This window comes from Notechis scutatus, chromosome 2 (assembly GCF_049901735.1).
Source record: "Notechis scutatus isolate UNSWTSFEM ecotype Mainland chromosome 2, rNotScu1.2, whole genome shotgun sequence".
Lineage (NCBI taxonomy): Eukaryota > Metazoa > Chordata > Lepidosauria > Squamata > Elapidae > Notechis > Notechis scutatus.
In genome coordinates, this window is record NC_142010.1 from 46,366,187 (window position 1) to 46,387,945 (window position 21,759).

General features: G+C 36.0%; 2 protein-coding genes across 9 annotated transcripts in view; both read right to left on the reverse strand.

The window, feature by feature from the left end:
• Nucleotides 1-414: 414 nt before the first annotated feature.
• Nucleotides 415-5,049, reverse strand: MRPS25 (mitochondrial ribosomal protein S25). The gene is made up of 4 exons (XM_026678464.2): nt 4,867-5,049; nt 4,130-4,236; nt 2,681-2,768; nt 415-1,662 (listed from the first exon to the last, which is right to left on the reverse strand). The coding sequence occupies exons 1-4, from the start codon at nt 4,998-5,000 to the stop codon at nt 1,479-1,481; spliced, it is 513 nt and encodes a 170-aa protein (XP_026534249.2). The 5' UTR covers nt 5,001-5,049; the 3' UTR covers nt 415-1,478.
• Nucleotides 5,050-14,821: 9,772 nt separating this feature from the next.
• Nucleotides 14,822-21,759, reverse strand: part of NR2C2 (nuclear receptor subfamily 2 group C member 2) — a 55,001-nt gene continuing 48,063 nt past the window's right edge. For all 8 annotated transcript variants that reach the window (XM_026678431.2, XM_026678441.2, XM_087954655.1 and 5 more), the window contains 3 exons: nt 20,509-20,646; nt 19,003-19,108; nt 14,822-16,618 (listed from right to left, as the gene is read on the reverse strand). In XM_026678431.2, coding sequence (XP_026534216.1) covers nt 16,444-16,618; nt 19,003-19,108; nt 20,509-20,646 — 419 coding nt within the window. In that variant the 3' untranslated portion in view covers nt 14,822-16,443. The remainder of the gene's footprint in view (nt 16,619-19,002; nt 19,109-20,508; nt 20,647-21,759) is intronic.

Sequence of the window (21,759 nt, forward strand, 5' to 3'; positions counted from 1 at the left end):
TATTGGAATATGGAATTTAATCTCTGTGTTTTGCACCAAAATACTTTCTTTAGTTCAAATAAAATGAGAAATGGCAGATAGGAAGAAAAACTACTTCTCTGGAACAGGATATTTAAAATAAGGTGAATAATCTTTCAATCCAAGTCTTGTGTAGGAAAAAGTATGCACCATGGTGAAATGTAGAGAACTACATAGTGTAGAGACAGATATATGGTCTTTGGTTTTTAAAAAAATCTCTTGAAATGTACCATTTGAACCAAGAAAGCAAGAAACAATCTGCACTGCAGGACTCATCTTTTTCCTTGCTTTAAAATTATTGAGGCTTCTTAAAAGTCAAAATTTTACTTTATTCTCAACTCTTGGCTTCAGTGTAAGTAAAATCCTGGGTTGTTTAGGGCATTAGATACAATTTCCTTTTATGCAGTTGGTACAGTTTTGATTTCCATGAAAGCCTCAGTATATACACACGGTAAGTAATAAATAGCTTTTCCTATCTAAATAGCTGATGCTTGCTAATAAGTGTTTTCAAATACCTGATTTAATCACTTGAGCAACAGTTATACTTTTAAAATGTAAAATAAGACAATTCAGAAAATAATTAAAAATAGATATGGCGATAGGGCAAACAGTAAATTGTGTTTCTTTTCTCAACCAAAGGGAAAAAAAATGATCAGAAATAAATTTCACCATAGCCATATTCCCACATGTTTTCCTATGGGGGGGAAAGGTGGTACTTAATTCCTAGATTACAAGTCATGTGAAAAAGTATGTAGAGTTCTATATATCTCAGTCAGAGGTATCAGGACATAGTAAAAATCATCTGGCCCTTAGCAGTTCTTAAAAGTTGACCCTGACCAAGCTGGTTGTGGAACAGGCCAATGACTTCTCCCAAGGCTCTGTCACCACTCTCTCACTTCAGTATCTTTCAGCTAACTACTTCTATATCATATTAAATAATTTTAAATCAAGTAGATAGCTTGAACTTGCATCATTATAGAAAGACGAAACAGATTGAAATGCTATTTGTAACCACTGAAGCAAAAAATGCCACAAATCACAGACGTAGAATTACAACTATTTCAGCCCTTAATTCATGATCAACATTTGTAGGCTTATAAAATGGATAGTCTATAAAGCAACTTTTGGAAAAGGAACCAGCGCTGCATATTACAACTGTTTTCTCTGTTCCTGCATTTATATAAGGATCCAAGCTGTTTTCCCAAGACAATTGCCCTTCAAATAATAGAAAATTAAAATTGACATTATGATCAATATGACCCAACACTTGCTCTTTAATTTTTTTAAAAAAAGCATTTATAAAACATTTACTATTTAGTGTACAGCAGTGAAAGAATTAAGACCATCTATTTCCCTGGCGTAAGTCTCATACAACAATATATTTTCATCATGCCACTAATCAGTTTCTTATTTCTCTGCAATCTTTACTTCCTTGTGGAGAAGCTTGGTGCAAAAGTGGCTTAGGAACTGTCTTTCATGGCATTTTTATATTTGCCGGTCATCTCTTTCGGTAGTGGCACTTTACCAGGACAGGAAATCTGGCCGTCAATTTCACACATACATTCCCGTAAGTGGTATTTTTTGTTACCAAATGTTGCAGGATGCCATTTCCTCTTTTTCTCTTCTTCTATCTGGATTGTTTCTCTATTAAAAAGATGATTTTATGGTAAGGAAGACAGCAAGTGAAATTCAATGTGCAGCATGTCACATTTGTGAATATTTTTAACAAGTTGAATTCTAATGAAAGATGAAGTGTATTCTATTAGAATGCTGATTGCCGGCTGCCTGCAATTTGGAAGTTCAAATCCCACCAGGCTCAAGGTTGACTCATCCTTCCATCCTTCCATGAGGTCGGTAAAATTAGAACCCAAATTGTTGGGGGCAACATGCTGACTCCGTAGAGCACTGTGAGGGCTGTAAAGCACTGTGAAGCGACATATCAGTCTAAGTGCACTTGCTATATCATTTATTAAAGAATGACAGCAATACTTTATACTTATCTATTTCCCAAATAAATTTAGAGGAAATTATATAATTTGGGTGAAATCCAGTTTTTCTCATAGTAATGTAAAGCAATCATTTCCTGTATCGTATGTCCCATTTGATACAATCTGCCCAGAGAGGAGCATCCCTAGAGGTAATGGGGAATTAGTGGCCTCCGGCACTATCCTAAATCAACCACTAACATTGGAGAGATGTATTTTCCTAGAACTAAGAATAATGTGATGCACTTGTTTTTACAGTTACTTGCCCTGGATATTTCCCAAATTTGGAAAATTCTCTTTATATATGGCAGCAATTAGGCTTCCCATTAACTTTGATATTGAATAATAAACTTCTGAAGGCCTACTGATTAAAGGTAATGCCGTCTTCTATCAAAAATAATGCTGGACAGGAAACTTTGCTGCCTTTCCATAAATGAGTAAATAGAAAAGTTTTCACTTATATAGTATGTTTTATAAACAGACCTAGTTCAGGGGTGTGAAATTCGCAGTCCAGATGCATCACGCACTGGCCACGCCCACTCCGGTTTAATGAAGGGGAGAAAAGTTGCAATATGTCAGGTGATGTGACGATGTGAGTTTGACACCGTGACCTAGTGCTTTCCCATACAGTCAGAACTGAAGCCTAATCCCTGATAACCTTAGTTATTTTGACTTACTTGCTTTTACCAAGAATTTTCTTAATATGGTCTGCTATCTCTCTATTGGTCTTCTCTTCTATATCAACCAGGACTTGCTCTCCATTATCTGTAAGAGAAATAGGGTTACATACAGAATATTTATTGGGTTTTTCCAAAATTACTTCCATGATATGGCATATCTCTCAGACAAAAATACACACATGATCATTTGGACACGAGGTCACTTGGCAAACCCGAGGTGGTATTCAGCAGGTTCTGACCAGTTCTGCAGAACTGGTAGCGGAAATTTTGAATAGTTCGGAGAACCGGCAAACACCACCTCGGACTGGAGATTTTACAGTATCCTTCCCCTGCCATGCCCGCCAAGCCACGCCCACAGAACTGGTAGTGAAAAAAATATGAATTCCACCACTGTGGCAAATCATTCATACTTGAAACTATCCAGCCTTGGTGACTTTATTTATTAAATGTACATGCCATCCATCTCGCTATCTTAAGTGTCTTGTATGTTTTGCAAATAAATAGCATAAAATCTATACAGAAATAGACAAAGTTGAAAAATAAAGTTAAGAATTTAAGGGAGCATCCTTAAGCCACCAACCATCCCTGGGGTTGCATGCCACTCTTGGGATCCCCACACTGGTTGACTGTAACACATTATAACTGGTCACTGGTTCTCAAAAAAATCAATTATTTTTAAGCAGGAAGGTTAGGTTAAGATTCTGTAAGTTTTGAAATATGAGAGGAATAGCTAATGATATTTTTATCAGTCTATAATCCTTACAAATGGGTTTTATGCTTATAACTACATGAACTTGTGCTCTTCCATATCTATTCAAAATCTGCAAGAATAACTTCCATCTGGAACTGTCAGAATAGCTAAAAGCTCATAGGTTCTCCATGCCTGTGCTAGTTCAGGTCCACATCATCTTGATATCAATGAAAGGCCTTAAAAATATGACAGTGAGAACAAAAAGTTAGTGTACTGCCAGACTATCTACTTTCCATGCCCAGTCCTTAAAGACTACAAGGTAGAAAGATTAAAGAGCTTATTCCATCTACTGCATATTTTCTCTTCAGGTTTCCAGTGCAGTTCTTTACGACTCCTTCCCTCAAACCTCTACATAAGACAAACTAGGGTTATTTAAACAAAAATTTGGAAAAATATCAAAGATAAACTATTGACTGCAGTTCTTTCTAAGGGAAACAAAACTCCCTAAAATTAGAATATGAACTTGGTTTACCAGCATTGAACACAAACTGTTACAATTCAGAGTGGCAATTTTACACAGTTCTATTAGCAATTACCGGTACATCAACCAGAAAGTGTTGAAGATATGAGCCATTTCCCTCTTTTAGCAGACATATTATCTCCCATGTGGTAGCTACAATTAGGAGCATAAGCAAACACTATTCTAGTCCACCTCATCAGGAGCTGCAGGGAAATCAGAAAAATACTCTACTTACCCAAGTAGAATCTTAAGAATGGTGAAGGAGTCATGTCTTTAAACATCACAATCTGCAGCCAAGGATTTTTGTACTGAATCTGAGGTATGTTGAAAAACACAAATTTTCTATGGTAAAAAACAAAAGCAACTTATTCAGTTTTTTAAACCTCTTTGAAGGTCAAGCAGTTGAATAGGTGTGACTGTCTAGCTTTTGAGTGATTCCATCCACCTGGAACATGAGACCAATATTGCCCAGGAATATATCTCATTTTCAGAAAGCTGGCCATGCTATCTGTTGTAGCAAAACTACACACACACACACACTTTTTCGGAACACGTTAGTTTGGGCAGAATTAAAAGTCAGAGAGGCAGTATGGTGTCACCTCTCTTCCCCTCACCAGCTCATGATTACTTGACCAGTTGTAAACTTGAAGCTATGCAGCCTCTATGGCACGAGTGGGCAAGTACGGTCCGTTACGATCTGTGAACTTCAACTCCCAGAATTCCCATGCTGGCTGGGGAATTCTGGGAAGTGAAGTCCACAAGTCTTAAAAGTTGCCAGGTTTTAAGACCCCATAGATTAAATCGGCAATCCAACGGGCCCCTATCCGCAGGCCAGTTCCACCTAAAATAGGGCTTACTATATCTGGGTTGCAAAAATAAGGAGCATTACCTCCCGCAGCCATCGCTGCTTTGCAGCCCAGACCCGAGACGTTCCCCCACGGCCGTCTCCCCTAAAAGGAGAGCGACCCTCACCTGGCGCCCTCGTTGAGCTCTCCGTGCATGTTGTAGTTCACCGTCATCACCTTCACGCAGTTCTTAAAGACGATGTCACCCTGGCTCAGATACTGCAACGTCCTTCGAATAGGGAACCTGCCCTTCATAGGCATGATTGCGACGGCACCGGCAACCCTGCACAACGCGCCCCCCCACCCACCCTCGGGAGAACGCGACTTCCGGCTCAATCTTTAGCTTCGCACGGAAACCGCCGTGCGGTAGAAAGAGGAAGAGGCGATCGGCGCAGAGGACCATGGGAAGTGTAGTTATTTTTCGAGAGTGAAGGTGAGGGAATCCCCGAAGACAAGGACCTGGATCTATGGCTCGCGAGCAGTAGAAACCCAAGAGGGTCGGTCCAGCGGTACCAAGGCTGGATTGCAAAAGTCACTGGGTTTTGGCAACCCTAAAGGGGGTGGTCCTAGTGGACAGTCGGGTAATCTCATCCTGACGGCCGCTTTATAGGTTGTAACAGCGCCAAGACTTAAAGAAATTGTTGAAGTAATCCTCGCAAAAGTTTGGGAGTGTTATTCAGATGTTGCGAAAAAAGCAGTTTTCTCTTACAATAAACCAGTAACAGTAGAGACAAATTTCCTCCCCCAAAAATATGGTTATCCCTATTTCATTAAGTCACAGCTCAGACTGCTTGATGAGGAAACCACGTCCGCATTTCAGCCACAGAAGCTACTTGGGTGACTCGAGGCCAGCTATCTTATCTAGCTAGCTATAGTTAATTATGAGGATAAATCGGGGGAAGAGGTCTAGTGTGCTCTTTCTTGCATTTGGGATATATATGTGACAAGAATAGATCCATCGCTACAGATAAGATCCTTTGGAGCTCACCTCAATTCTGGGGTAAATAGAGGTTTTCTTAATAAAAATACACCGCTCACAAAAATAAAGGGAACACTTAAACAACACAATGTAACTCCAAGTCAATCACACTTCTGTGAAATCAAACTCCACTCAGGTAGCAACACTGATTGACAATCAATTTCACATGCTGTTGTGCAAATGGAGTAGACAACAGGTGGAAAGCATAGGCAGTTAGCATAAAGGATCATCCCCAATAAAGGAGTGGTTCTGCAGGTGGTGACCACAGATCACTTCTCAGTTCCTATGCTTTCTGGCTGATGATTTGGTCACTTTTGAATGCTGGCGGTGCTTTCATTCTAGTGGTAGCATGAGACGGAGTGTACAACCCACACAAGTGGCTCAGGTAGTGCAGCTCATCCAGGATGGCACATCAATGTGAGCTGTGGCAAGAAGGCTTGCTGTGTCTGTCAGCATAGTTTCCAGAGCATAGAGGTGCTACCAGGAGACAGGCCAGTACATCAGGAGACGAGGAGCCCGTAGGAGGGCAACAACCCAGCATCAGGACCACTACCTCCGCCTTTGTGCAAGGAGGGACAGGAGGAGCACTGCCAGAGCCCTGCAAAATGACCTCCAGCGGGCCACAAATGTGCATGTGGCTTCTCAAACGGTCAGAAACAGACTCCATGAGGGTGGTATGAGGGCCTGACGTCCACAGGTTGGGGTTGTGCTTACAGCCCAACACCGTGCAGGACACTTGGCATTTGCCAAAGAACACCAAGATTGGCCATTTTTCCCTTATATTTAACCTACTGGCACAACTTGGGTCTGTTGCTCTTCATTCTAATTTACTAGATAATCAAATACAATAGTGTCTTCTTTGGGCTTTTTTTTTTTTTTTTTTTTTATTAATTACTTTTTGAGGCCTTTTCCTATATCCCCCAAATCTTTATAGCCATTTTTTTGAAGTTCCTCCTCTTCTACTTCAAACTCAGTTCACAAAAGTTGAGTACTTTTTTTTTTTTTTTTTTTTTGACCAGTTTTTTTTATTTTTTTTTAATATTTTTTTTTTTTTTAACTTTTTTTTCTTTTCAATTAAATATCTTGCCTTTGTGGGAACACGCTCCCCCCACACAACTGATCATATTCTTACAGCTCTTTTCTAACAAAATTTACTTTTTTAGATTTTTATCACATTTCACTGAGAAAAGTTTTTCCAAACAACCACCCAGATGGTTTAATCAGAAATAATTTCCAAAGGTTCCAAAATCACCAAACAATCCAAACAGACTGTTTCTTTTAAATACCTTCTTCTTCTTCACTTTTTCTTTCTGGGGTTAAAGTAATCACAAATCCTTTTCAAATATATTTTTTGGAAGTTTTTAAACTCTTTGCAATTCTAGCAATCTTCTCCTTATTTTCAAATTTTGCTCTGATTTTTTTCACTCTCCCTTCCCACTCACAGCCAAAAAGATGGGTTTTCCGGTTTGCTAGCCTGGCGGGCAGGGGATTTGCAATCACGATCCCTGCTGCGTCGCTAAGGTTCCTCGATCCATTTGGATCTGGGGGATATAGCTGCCCGTAGAGGCAGCTGAAGATAGGGGGATCTGGCAAGGGGTTTGGGGTGCCGCAAACCCCTCCCCAGCCGGCTAAACTCCCTTTTCCGAGGCGGAGGAACGGGGTCAGTAATGGCCGCCACGAAGAAAGCTGCAGCCGGGTAAGCAAGTGCAGGAGGGAGAAAGCTGGAGAAAGTGAAAGGTGCTTTAACCGGGACGGAGAAAGTGATTTGGAACTTTGAAAGCTGTTAAGGATATATTGTTCCTTGTGAGAGCCACAAGCTGCGAATACCCTAAAGGGAGTTTTTCTTCTTCTTTGTTCTACTCTCCTTCCTAAAATGTGGTGGCACTTCTTTTGGGGGCCGCACAGCCCTCCATGTGCTCACCAGAGGTAGCCTGACTGCCATTAGGTACTGAAATGAGATCCTCAGACCCCTTGTGAGACCATATGCTGGTGCGGTTGGTCCTGGGTTCCTCCTAATGCACGACAGTGCTAGACCTCATGTGGCTGGAGCGTGTCAGCAGTTCCTGCAAGACGAAGGCATTGATGCTATGGACTGGCCCACCCGTTCCCCAGACCTGAATCCAATTGAGCACATCTGGGACATCATGTCTCGCTCCATCCACCAACGCCACATTGCACCACAGACTGTCCAGGAGTTGGGGGATGCTTTAGTCCAGGTGTGGGAGGAGATCCCTCAGGAGATCTGCCACTCATCAGGAGCATGCCCAGGCGTTGTAGGGAGGTCATACGGGTACGTGGAGGCCACACACACGACTGAACCTCATTTTGACTTGTTTTAAGGACATTACATCAAAGTTGGATCAGCCTGTAGTATTGTTTTCCACTTTAATTTTGAGTGTAACTCCAAATCCAGACCCCCATGGGTTGCTAAATTTGATTTCCATTGATAATTTTTGTGTGATTTTGTTGTCAGCACATTCAACTATGTAATGAACAAAGTATTTAATAAGAATATTTCATTCATTCAGATCTAGGATGTCTTATTTTTGTGTTCCCTTTATTTTTTTGAGCAGTGTATATCTGTAATTTACCCTGGTTTTCTCCCAAGATGTTTCTTAATTTCCAACGCAGAACAGATTTCCTAATATCTTTTATAGGAGTCAACTCATGCTAATCAGAAATGACTCTACTAAATTTCTAAGCCCAGTTAAAGCCAAATGCCATTTCTTAAGAGTGTTTCTCAACCGTGGCAAATTTAAGATATATGGATTTCAACTCCCAGAATTCCCCAGCTACCAAGGAATTAACTATAGTATCTTTAAACATGAATCATTTTATTGGCAGAAGCAGTTAGTTAAAAAGCAAAATTGAGCATGCCAAGGACTATTCCAGTATCTGCCATGTACAGGTGTGGCAGAGAATACATTTAAAATATGTTTTCATTGCTGTATACTTAAATCAATGCCCTGATCTTTAGCCAACATCTAAAGACTTATACCAGTAGAGATGGTTGACTTTTCAAAGCTGTTCCCTTATTCCCAACTCACACGCTTTCTCAAACTTTACTCCCTGGCAAGGGAGATGGGCAATTTTGTTTGAGGAACTCTGGGATAAAACCAGCTGAGGGGTGCAGAACGCTACTTTGGAGAATTTTTTTGTTTCATATGTTTCAAGCAATGTTAACAAAATGCCACAGTCATCATTAACTGCCATGAATGTTAAAAAAAATATTAAAAGGAGGAAGTCAAAAGCTGCATAAGAGTCTTTATTTATTGTAATAGTATAAATTTCTTGTAGACTGCAACATTAAGCCACAACAATGTAAAGACACATTTAGACAGCATTTAATAAAATGCATAAGCATGCACTGTAATTCTCTATATACACACACACAACAACGCAAATTTATCTTCCAAACTGAAGGCATTGATTGGACAAAAAAGTTAAGATTAAAAAAACAACTTAAAATGTCATGAATTTTTCAAAGTTGATTTCACAAAAGAAACTGAGAGGAAGCAACAGGTTTTAAACCTGAACTGAAAAAAAAAAAGACTTTTTAATAAACAGTACAAAGCATAGAGCTATAAAATATAACCCTGGATATTATCACAATTCTTTTTGGGGGAAATACATTAATTTTCATACAAGCATAACGCTTGAGGGAGTTTTCAAATGCTTACAATTGTAAACATAAGTACTACTTTTTCAACTATAAAACTGTTGAGAACAATGGCTTTACATTATACTTAGTACATAATTATGGAAGTCTTTTCCGAATATAAATTTTGTATACCAAAAAATAAGGTACTGTATGTTGTTATCTTTTGGACAATACACAAGTAAAACCTATCCAGCTGTTGGTTTAGTTTAGTTTTTTTTAACTAAATAGAATATGAAATCTGTATTATACTTCTAGTACCAAGTTACTTTTACTCTTCTAACAATGTATTTGCTTTTGCTACTGCATTGTGTAAATAGGATTGGCAAAAAAATAAACCTATCATGTCTGAGCAGCAGTATCAGGAAGATTCCCTACATTTTTCTTGGGATTCTTTCTGCTTCCAGCGAATGAGAAATGCCGTCTTACACATATTGCAAGCTTTTCAAATAAGCAAAAACTCTTAATATTTTTCTTAACCTTTCAGAGAACTAGAAATGGAAAAATTCTATTCAATTTTATATGGAATGGCTCCCGAATCCAATTACTGTAACTATGAAACAAAGACTTTCAGTTTCAGTAAATTTAAAATTAATGCTTTTAGCAAAAAATGGTTTTAAAATGAAGAAAAATGATTAAAACAGTAGATTAGAAAACAGAAAAATATAAATTGAAAAATATTTAGGAATTCTTCAGAATTGCATCCCACTTCATTTGATAAATTTTTATAGACTTTCAGTTACAACTGAAGTCTTAAGGCCCAGATTAGGCAAGTGCTACACTATATATAACTTTATTAGCAGCATTAATTTTCATAATCTTTCTCTATATCCATGAAAAATGATCCTCACAATGCTCCAGAGCAGGATTTCAATACTCTTCTTTAACCATACTTGGAAGTAGTTGTCAAGGCATGGGGAAAAAAAAGTGTTTTTTTTTTTAAAAAAAAAACCATGTAAGTTTCCTATCAAGCCCTGCCTCTCCATGCACTGCAAACTACCTGAATTTTCAAAAAAGACAGAATAAAATGCAATTTTCCATATAGTACAATAGTATAGAGCTTCTATATGTGTCCTTATATATAGGAGTACTTCTCCCTTAGTACAATCATAATTATTTATGGAGCCATTGTATAGCACCACTGAATGTTTTACATGCAACTTCTGCCCAAATGATATGACAACAGTCCCTTCCTCCCAAATTTTAGAGAGAGAGGCTGGAAAGTAATCAAGGGTAATAAAAAGTGAAACTAAACAAAAAACTTAGGATGCACTAGTTCCCTTCAGAGCTTACTTGAAACATTCTCCAAGACTTCACTGGTAACAAAGTGATACGAGGTGCCACAAGTGGTAGAATCTCATACCACTTGTCTATTCAAAAACTTAAATTTAAGATGTCATTTTGACCATGAGCCATGGTGGTGCAGTGGTTAAAGTGCAGTACTGCAAGCTACTTCTGCTGACTGCCGGCTGCCTGCAATTTGGCAGTTCAAATCCCACCAGGCATAAAGTTGACTCAGCCTTCCATCCTCCCAAAGGGGGTAAAACGAGGACCCAGATTGTTGGAGGCAATAGGCTCTGTAAAACTGCTTAGAGAGGGCTGTAAAGCACTGAAACGGTATGTAAGTTTAAGTGCTATTGCTATTGGTATTTTGCCATTTTCTCCACAAGAAAGAAAAGTTTTACTTTGAAGATAACATATCAGAATCAGTTAGTGACATTCATGACACAACATTTTGCCTTATGCTCATTTAATAAAACAGCTAACAATATAAAATTAGACTCATCTGTTGTGACAGCCTTGTTCATTTTAATCAGCAACTTGGAAGGGATGTACTGATAACATTAAAATACAGTGTGATCAAAATGTACACGCTGAAAAAGAAGACTATGCAAAAAAAAAAGCTCAGGAAAAATACAAAAAGCCTCTTTTGCAGGCATTGAGAATATACAGAAAGGTTTATGGTCCACAGTTCACCACCACTGTCACTGCACAATCTCCATAATTTCAGCTGGCCTTCTGAATATTAACAAATAAAATTGGAACTATTAGATAGTTTCAGTATTTAAGACAAAGTGCAATTACATCCTAGGTTTAAAAACAATAGCCCACTCTACTGAGAGGGAGGCATGTTTATATCAAGATTTGAACAAAATATAAAATGTAGGAAGCTCAAGCTTTGCAATGCAATTATAAATCTTTTTTTAACATATAGAAATCTGGTACATATGAGTAAGACTGTACATAATTTTACATACATACTTACACATTTTATATTACACTGTACATGTACTGAACAAAGTTAGAAACTAACACATAAACATCATTCAAACAAATAAATATGGCCAGCATCCAAAGCACTATTTTGATTATGCTTAAGAGCTTGGTCAAGTCCTAAGATTTTTTTAAAAAAACTTTTCCTGTTATATGGCATATTCAAACTGAACTCTAAATGACATATCTAATTATTTTTGATAATAAAACCCACCTATGGACACATACTTAAAATTACAATTTTTTTTTTACTTTTATTTAATTCATTTTCTTTTATTTAATTACAATTCATTTTATTTAATTAAATATTCAAGAAAACTGTATTATTTAATGGTTTGTCAGTTGCCCTATAGTTACCCATAGCAAGAAGATTTTAGACTTATTCTCATGCATGTCCAAGTCCACTGAAATAAATTAAAATTCGTAAGTTCAATTTATCAACAAACTGTCCATTCAGGACATCTTTTAAATGCAGATCCTTAACATGGATATTTAAATTCCACTAATCTGAGATAACTTGCTTTCAAATAAGTGTGCTTGGTAACAGTAATCATCTCAAATGACCACCTTCAGAATAATAGATATTACATTAAAATTTACACTTACTGATAATTTTTAAAGGTGCCATGACTTTGTGATAAAACAACCTTCAATAATTATTTTAAGCTCAAATTACAAAGGGTCAGGATTATATGACACCAACTAGGCAAATCTCTATTGCTTTCACTAATGTGCATGGCCCAAGGATAATTACCCACTGAGCAAAGTGTATTTGTCTGCCCAAGGAATACATAGCATTCATTCTACTCAAAGCAGCTCTGCAAATCTGCTGTAGAAGATTAGCAGAACTCTGAAGCAGATCTGGAAAATACAAATAGAACAGAAGCAGAGTAACTTCTATTATGTGATACTGGATAGAACCTAATGAATTCTAATATAGATAAACAAAAGACTTTTTTGTTTTCTGTCTGAATAGTAGTTTCTCAGTGCAGTCATGTTTCTTTCAACATGCACCCACATCAATAGTTTCTTGTAGTATACTGGTAGCTGCTACCATCTGAAAAACAAAAGCAAAACTCTTCCAAACATGCTGAGAGATTTTAGGTGGGCACATAAGCAAGAGTAATGCTTACATTTTTAAAAAGAAAATTATATTCAGAAAACATATTCCAACAGGTTGCACAAGATGAAGGATGGCCTATATTGCATGTCCTTTTTCTGATGCCCTTCTTTCTTTCCTTGAAAATTGGAAGTATAAATTCTAGATGCTTCAAAAACTTTCTAGAGCTTTTATAAAAACCAAAAGTTTAAAAGGGTTAGAATAGTTCATTATACAAAACGTAAAACAATAAATAAATAAATAAATGCTTGGTGTCTTGGGCACAGCGAAAAGCATAAATATAAAAATAATTCCTACTATAGTTGTGAGATCTACTACATATCTCTGCTATGATAATGAACAACTGCAGAAACATTTTTATAATACACATGTTAGGACCTAGCTGCTAGGTGAAATGGGAAGTAAATAAATAATGAATGCAAATAATTGAAATATTGCATCTCAATGCGATTAAAATAGTGCTATTTAAATTTATTTTGGCTTGGTCCAAACTCTAGATCAGTAAAACAAATGATGTAAACTAGTTTTGTTCAACTTAATACAAGAGAATGAAATTAATATCTGAATAATGGTTTGTGGAGGATCTAACCTGGTGCAGAATTCAGCAAATTACTTCTTTTTGCACTGCATTATTTTAAAAACTACTATTTTTATATTATTCAAATTGCATATATTTTATTAGATATGCATAATTAAATATTATACATAATCTAATAGTTTTAAAAATATATGTGTCACCATACCAATCAGGGTAGCATGTAAAATATATTAGTGTTATAAATTATCACAATAAAAATAGTGTACATAATTTGTTCTGCAGATTGCATAAAAATCGAGCTAAAATATAATTTGTTATTTAATATTTCCTCATCCAATGTTTTTAACTTCATAAATTTGGCCTGTAATTAGTTTTAAGTTTTATGATCCAGGACAGACTCAATTCTATTTCCAACTGATCTTGTTACTTTAAATATTTAGTATTATATATATTATACAACACTTTCCAGTACTTCCGAATGCATCTATAGTCATAGTCCCACTGAATGTATTTCCAATGCAAATTATATTAAGCTCCTGTTTAAGAAAAATCAGGGAGTATACTAATTCAGCTTCTGTGTAACAGTGTTTTATGAATTAAGTTTAAGTTAATGAAAGAATAGTAAATATTAAAAAATTGGGTATACCTAGGAATTTACTGAATGAATTATAATTATGCAGTATAAACACATACTGGAAGTAAGCACCACTGAGTTCAGTGACATTTTCTGAGGAAAGAGATCTGTAAGACTACATTACCTATGTAATATCTGTTCATCTATTAAATTGGACTAACCTTTCTTATTCTTCATTGGTACCTGCATCTATTAACATCTTTAAAATACTCACTATAAAATGCCTCTACTAAAATGCTCACTGAAACCACCATATACTTAATGAGTATAAATGACATACTTGTTGAAATATGTTTTCATATAAAAGTCAATTTGAAAAAAGTATGTATGTATGAAATAAAAATTACAACTATGATTTGAAATACAGAAGTTTTGTACAATATAATATGAAATCTAAAAGCAGTACTGGATATGAGTAGAATTGGCCAGCCTTAATATTTTGACAGATTGTACATGGCATTTTTAGTACTATGACTCCAGGTGATTTATCACAGGGGTCCCCAACCACCAGTCCGCGGACCGGTACCGTCCGCGGAACAGGTCCTACCGGCCGCTGGCTTGCTGGGCGCCGCCATCTTTTTGATGAAAAAGTGCTTCCGGTGAGCTTTTCCGGTAGAAAGCTCACCGAAGCACGTTTCATCAAAAAATATGGCGGCACCAGCGGCCGTCGATGAGCTTTCGGGTAGAAAGCCATTTCTACCCGGAAAAGCTCACGAGCTAGCGCCGCCATCTTTTTGATGAAAAAGTGCTTCCAGTGAGGTCACCAGAAGCACTTTTTCATCAAAAAGATGGCGGCGCCCAGCTGATGCCGGTATGGGCCGCGACCCAGCTGATGCCGGTACCGGGCAGCGGTGTAAAAAGGTTGGGGATCACTGATTTATCAGATTCTGAATAATTCTAGAACATATACAATATTGGGAAAACAGATACAGCATAATATAAATAAACACATGACTATTCTTTTTTCTACACTATGGGTATCATTTCTGTAGAAATCATGGCATATGTTTCAGAATGTAAGCTGGATTTCAGGCTGAGAAAATGAATGAATCAAAATCTGAATTCTTAGGATACGACTTTATAGTTCCATGGAATTCTACTGCAGGGACTATAAGAAACTTCCCCGCTGTGATCATACTCTGATGACCAGGCTAGGCAGAACCCAGGATCTATTGTAGCTGAACTGTCTGCCACATAGCCAAACACATACCAAAGACCCAGAAGTTAGGCTATATGTATTCTCTTTCACCGCTATTACAGTTCCTTCTTGCTTTCATCCCACCTTTCTAAGATTGTTTTGGCAGATCATTAGGAATGTTGAACCACTGTTACTGGAGTGCTCCAAACTGATTGTAGGACTCCTTTGAGAAGCAACATCTCAATAATCAATAGATTCCTCACTAATTTAGTGATATCAGAACTGTGCCAAAGTCAGTCTTCCCAGAAGGAATGAATCATTCTTAGAAGGAATGAGTATGAAATTTGTTTTTTTAAATTGTTCTGTCTATAAAAGGCATGTGGTTCTTATTTAAAGTGATGGATGTGTCCCACGTTTTTTTTTTAAACTATTGGCAAACATCTTAAAATTCTCAGAAGTGCCTCACTATAAGTAGTGTGTTGTTTTTCAGTGTAAATAACTTCTATAGAGTCTATCAAATTTACAGTTGAGCCATAAACATTATGCTTTTCCTATGCTATAAACATTTCTATTCATTTAGCAAAATTTAATTCAAACATCATTAAAAGAATCATGTTATTAATAAACAAATGTAATTAAAAATTTTGTAGCATAAATGATTGATTGTCTGCCATGGCTGTAAGTTTTCATAGAAATTATTAGTATATATCTGTAATTAAAATGCTATTCATTTACCCTATTCAAGGAAGCAAGATTATGAGGGTAATATCTTACTTTCATAAAACATTCTTTGGAAGTGCTGACCATTCCTACATCTTGCTAATTTTAAATTATCTGCATGTATGTGAGTGAGCACACAATATAGACTGCATTCAAAGCCCATTTATCTTGTAAACCTTTTTTTCTCTCCAACAAACTAGCATGCTATGCTTCATGCTGTCCTGGAGTGGCATTTCATTTTGGAAAGTGGGGGAAAGAACAAGGGCTGTGATGTGGGAGGGGGCAATCCTTTTGCAGAAGACATCTTGGAGCCTTTTGGATCCAAGCTAAAGTTCAGAATATATATTTTTAATGTGTATCCTGTCATAAGAGAAGCTATAGTGTACTCATAGATAATACTTAAATAAAAAGACATATTAAAGATATATTTATCAATTCACTGTATCATTTCAGAAAAACAAATTCAAATATTTGTTCTGGCAGAAATAGGTCATAGAAAAAAGTTCTGTAGGGTTTTTTAAACCTTGTTTTTGAATAAAAGAATTTTTAACAAGAAAACGAAAAGCGTTGAAAACATTTGTACACCTTATCCCACGGAATCAGTAAATTAACATTCAGGTCCATCAGGATGAGCTAATTCCTTCTAAGAAGATGATCCTGTTATTTGACCATTGTACTCTGCTGTTTCCATCTTCAGGATGTAGGGGATGATGCTGTCAATTGGAACATTTCCAATAAGACCAGTAAAAAAGAGTTCTTCTGTAATGCTGGAACTCATCAGTCTAAGAGCTGGCAGGCGAACTAGAACTCGAGCTAGCCTGAAATAAGAAAGTCAGTGGTACATGTAAAAATGGAACTCAATTTGCCAGTACTGCTGTGATGCTTAAGCTTTTCATTTGATTTCTATATTTTGGCTACTGAATTCATGAAAAATTATCATCCACTATGGCTAGAAGCTAAAGTGTTACAAAACTACAAACTATCTCACCCTTTTAACCTGGAGTATGACTTCATGAAGAGTTTGGGAAAGAATATTCTCATTACAGGACTTTTATGTCTCAGAATCAGTCAAAATTCTGAATCATATAGAAAGCCTCAGGAGGGCTCAGATTCAATGTGTTTCTCAAAGGTATACCACTTGAACCTAATCTGATAAACACCCTAAGCTGCAAGGCACAAGGTCCTCAATATCTATTTTGATTGGTTGCACAATAAAGGGCTCCTCCAAACTTTCTTTTACACGGTCCCTTAGAGGAGGAGGCTTCCAACTATCACACTTGAATGTTTATTTATTAAATATTTTATGTGCTAGCAAACAACTGATTCAGTCTTGTATACTACAAATAAAATAAAACTATAGTAAAATCCAATTCAAGAATAAAATCAATAAAACAAGTAATATTAATACTTGTTACTAATAATAATACATATAGTGTTATTAATAGTATCATAAAATAATAGTCATAATTATTATGCCAACCCTAGTCTATATGGCAAAAAATTCAAAATACTGTTTTATGCAGATTCTAGAAGATTGCTAGAATATAATAAAACTCTCATTGTGTTCATCTGTTTATAACTTTGAGTTAGTCCAAATGGTATATTGTACTGTCACAATTTCTGAATCAAGGTATCTAAAATCTACTAACTTAAATAATGCATAAAAAACATACAGGACTCATTATTCTTGTGGAATTGAAATTTTTTACCATGTTCAGACCCCTGTGGCCATTGCAGTATCCTCCAGTCATGAGGCTGTATTTCCATTACTTTTTACCATGGGTCGTTCTATTTAACTGTTTAGGCAAGTAACTTTTTTTTCTTTTAATGACCCTGTAATCCCTTGCATCATGGTGGAGTTGAGGCGAATGAAAGGAGCTGAAAGATTACTGGCCAGATGGCCTTCCTGATGCCTACATGGAATTTGCAGCAGATACTTTCTCTTCGTGTCCAGAGAAATATCTGCCGCTAACTAGATTGAACTCACAGCCTCTTCTAGGCCACCACACCACTCCTGTTTAGGTAAGTAAACATTGATTTATTGCTGAAATTCATTTGCCACTGCAATTATTTTTCTAATTCTGTTATATTATGGCAAGGTTTTTCCAAAACAGTTTGCCATTGCCTTCTTCCTGGGGCTAAGAGAAAGTGGCCGAAGGTCACCCAGCTGGCTTTGTGCCTAGAGCAGAACTAGTACTCAATCTCCCAGTTTTTAGTCTGATGCCTTAACCACTACACCAGGACTGTCCGGCATTGGGATAAAAAAAAAAGGCTCACCCTGAAATTTAATGTACATTCTGGTCACATCAGACTGAACTACCTTATTCTTAAAGGATGACTTAATGCATCGTAGGACCCTCTCTTCAACACTAAAAGGAAAAATATATTAAGTTGATTAACTATGTACAAAAAGTCCTCAACTTGTGACCACAATTGGGACCAGAATTTCCATCATAGGTTGTTGTGGTGGTAAGTTGAGATGGATATGATTTCACAACAATTTTTATGATAGTTAAGTAAATTATTGTGGTTAAATCCAGATTCCCCAATGTGGGTATTTTGCTAGAAATTGACAAAAAAGGTAGTAAATTATGATCAGAGGACCACAGTATACTGCAGCTGGTCATAAATATAAGCCAATTATCATGCGCCTGAATAGTGATCATATAACTGCAGGGCTGTTGCAACAGTTGTAAGTGCAAGTACAGATTGTAAAACATTTTTTCTAAGGCTATCATAACTAAACTGTCATTAAAAGGATGGTCATAAACTGAGAACTATTTTTACCTTTTCTACTATGGAGGAAAGCAAGTAGTATCTGTAAATGTAACATCCTGAAGTTAAACTGACAGACAGGTCCCAACTCAAGTATGTTCGTTCAATCTATCTATCTATCTATCTATCTATCTATCTATCTATCTATCTTGAAATTATTTCTATTTAATTTAATGGAACTCACTTCTGAACAGTAAAGTTTGTTCAATAACTCAAGTATATATCATTAAGCACTTTGTCCTGTCATTGTTTTCTGACTAAAAGTAAATATATTATTTATAGTTCAATCCAATGGAAGTCTATTTCAAAAATTATCTAGGAACTGAAAACAAAGATCATGTGAAAGCAAGTAAACAAAACCTTACAAACTAAATCAAGTAAATAAAACCTTTAGAATTAAACAAACCACCATATAATATTATAATACCTGTAAGTATCTTCTGGATAAGTTTTTTGAATATAGTCTTGCAGCTCCATTTGAGCTTTCTCCTGGAATTTTTCGATTTGGCTGGAACTTGTAAGACCAGGGTGATCTATTAAAATTAAATACATTATTTCATCATTTGTTTACTTTTACTGAAAAATACAGTAATATTTTTTAAAAAACGCTTTATTCCAAAATTTCCAAAGATAATGTATACCATCATCTACTAACAATTCTGTTTTGTTTTCTAGCTTTCTAGCACATATGGTCTATGCAAAAAATATACAAATCAGAAATTATGATCACAGGGCCACAGTATACTGCAGCTGGTCATAAATATAAGCCAATTATCATGCACAACATTTGGTAAGATCATTCCAATCCTTCAGGATCCACTGTTATTGACCATATATTATCATTCCTCAAATATTTTTTTAGTGTAATTATCTATTACAGTATACAGTAGCTCAATTACAACTTATTAAGAAAGTATTTGAATCTATTTAAGAATGTATAGAAACATTTAAATGCTGGTTTGTGGTTCTACAATACAAATCATGTATAACTCATCGAGATAATCTATACCTTAAACCAGATTTACAAAGAACATTTTGTGTTTTTTGAGACTTATCTGTTTTAATAATTATTTACCTTTGAATTTCTCATTGCTTATTGGAAAGTAGTTCTTCAGTAGTAGACTTTTGCTGTTCCCACTATTTGGGGGTGATTGTTTTGTTTAAAAAAGTTAAGACAAAGAATAAGCCACTTTGGACCACTTGTTAAGATGACTGTTCTTTGACAGGCAAAACCTAAATCGTCTTACAAATAGTGTCTTTAAATCCCAGATAGGCTGAAATCAATAATGGGGCCAACTAATATAACTTCCAGATGTTCTCTAGCACAGGAAAAGATAAATGTTGAAACCTAAAAATTATATCCATGTCAAGTGCAGAAATCAGGAAACTCAGGCAGTTCAAACGTATATAAGGGTTTATTGCAAACTTAAGCTTTCTTCATGAATCCATCAATATCAATGATAGGAAATTGGCAGCCAGGTCTCTTGTGGGTGTGAAGGGACTCCAGACTGATGATGCATTTGACTCCTCCCTCAAGTTCATCTTGGTCATCTACTACAATTCTCTTTATTATGACATTCTGTTTGGGACTATAGTTGGGAAATATTATTCACCAGTCTTCCATATTTTGCTCTATCCACAGAATCTGCTTGCCAAATCATTTAAAGAAAAATAAAAGGAAACACTTGACATATGACTCTTAAGAAAGTATTTCACTAATATATCAAATTTAAGTATCATATTTTAGTAGTTAAGTAGTAAGTCTCATTGAAATGAATAGTTAAAAGGTCAAAATAAATATTTTAATCCCAAATTAAATGTATTAGAAAATGTGTTGCCAATTTATTTACTGTTTTAGCTAGTGTCAGAGTATTAAAGCATCTAAACAGCATTAAAGACACACACTGAAATAAAATAATTGTTAAATGCTTACCAGGACTAAAGAGGACTATCGCTTTAAGATAAGCATATTCATATCCATCAATATCAAGTTTAGCCATACTGTTACAAAACTCCTGGAGTTTCCAGATGTGCTCCATCACTTGTTTTATTCGATCTCCGGAAAGTTTATCTAGAAGTAAACATTATATGTTCTCTTAAAAGAAGGTTTAGAAAATCAACCAAAAATAAACCCTTCTTCAGGATATAATCATTTAGATAGCTGTTTCACATATTACATTTCCTTCATGGAAAGAAAAAACCTTGCTTTTTCAAATGGAATTAGCAGCTTAACAACCTCCTTCTTCTCCGTAGTTTGAAGTACATATTTTTATAATGCTCAATTGCAGTGAATAAAGCAGAAGCAGAGACTTACCCTTTTGTTAAAAATGCAGACAATGAAGAAAAAAATCAAGCAGTAGATAAGGGAAAAAGAAAGGACATGGTATAGAAATAAAACAAAGTAAACCAAAGGCTATAGAGAAACATACAGTGTCTAATAATGATCAAATAGAAGTTGGAATTACCATATTTTTAATCAGAGAAGAATTGAGTAGGGAAGAAAGAATTAACCTCTTTTGTGGAAAGCAGAGTGCTGCTGAAATAATTTCATTGCCCTTAGAGACATAGGACTCATACTACACTTTCAAACATCTGGATTTGACTGATTAAGATAGGCACAGCTGATCCTATATATTCTTTATGGGTCGAACCAGTTTTTCAATTTCAGTGACAAGGGACTAGAGAAGACAAGAAATTGTTGTCTAAAAACAAGAATCAATAAATCTGCTATATTAATTCAAACTATGCCTTGAAGGGCAAGCTCATCAATATTTTAGTAAGTAATAAAGTTGGAACACTTGCCAAAGCATCCTTCTCTAAATGTTCTCTAAAAAGACATTAGTAAAAGTGTTTCAGTCCAAATTAGCAAAGATTATACAAGGAATTTGGAACATTTTCTATGCTGACCTTTTATTGTGTGTGAATATAATGTAACAGTACTAATTTTTTTTCTGAAGCACTGCAGATTGGCAGTGCGTGCTTGTGCAGAAAACATGCAGAATGGTACTGAAATCATTGAGGCAACTTAGTGAAAAATTAAGTTTCTATAAAGCAAGAAGCAAGTTGTTATGTCTCTTACCTAAGAGACAATGACTCAAAAAAAGGCCGATTTGACAATAACAATGTCTTCTTGAACAAAGTCTTCTTGAATATCTGTCTTCTTGAACTGGCATAGGAATTATAT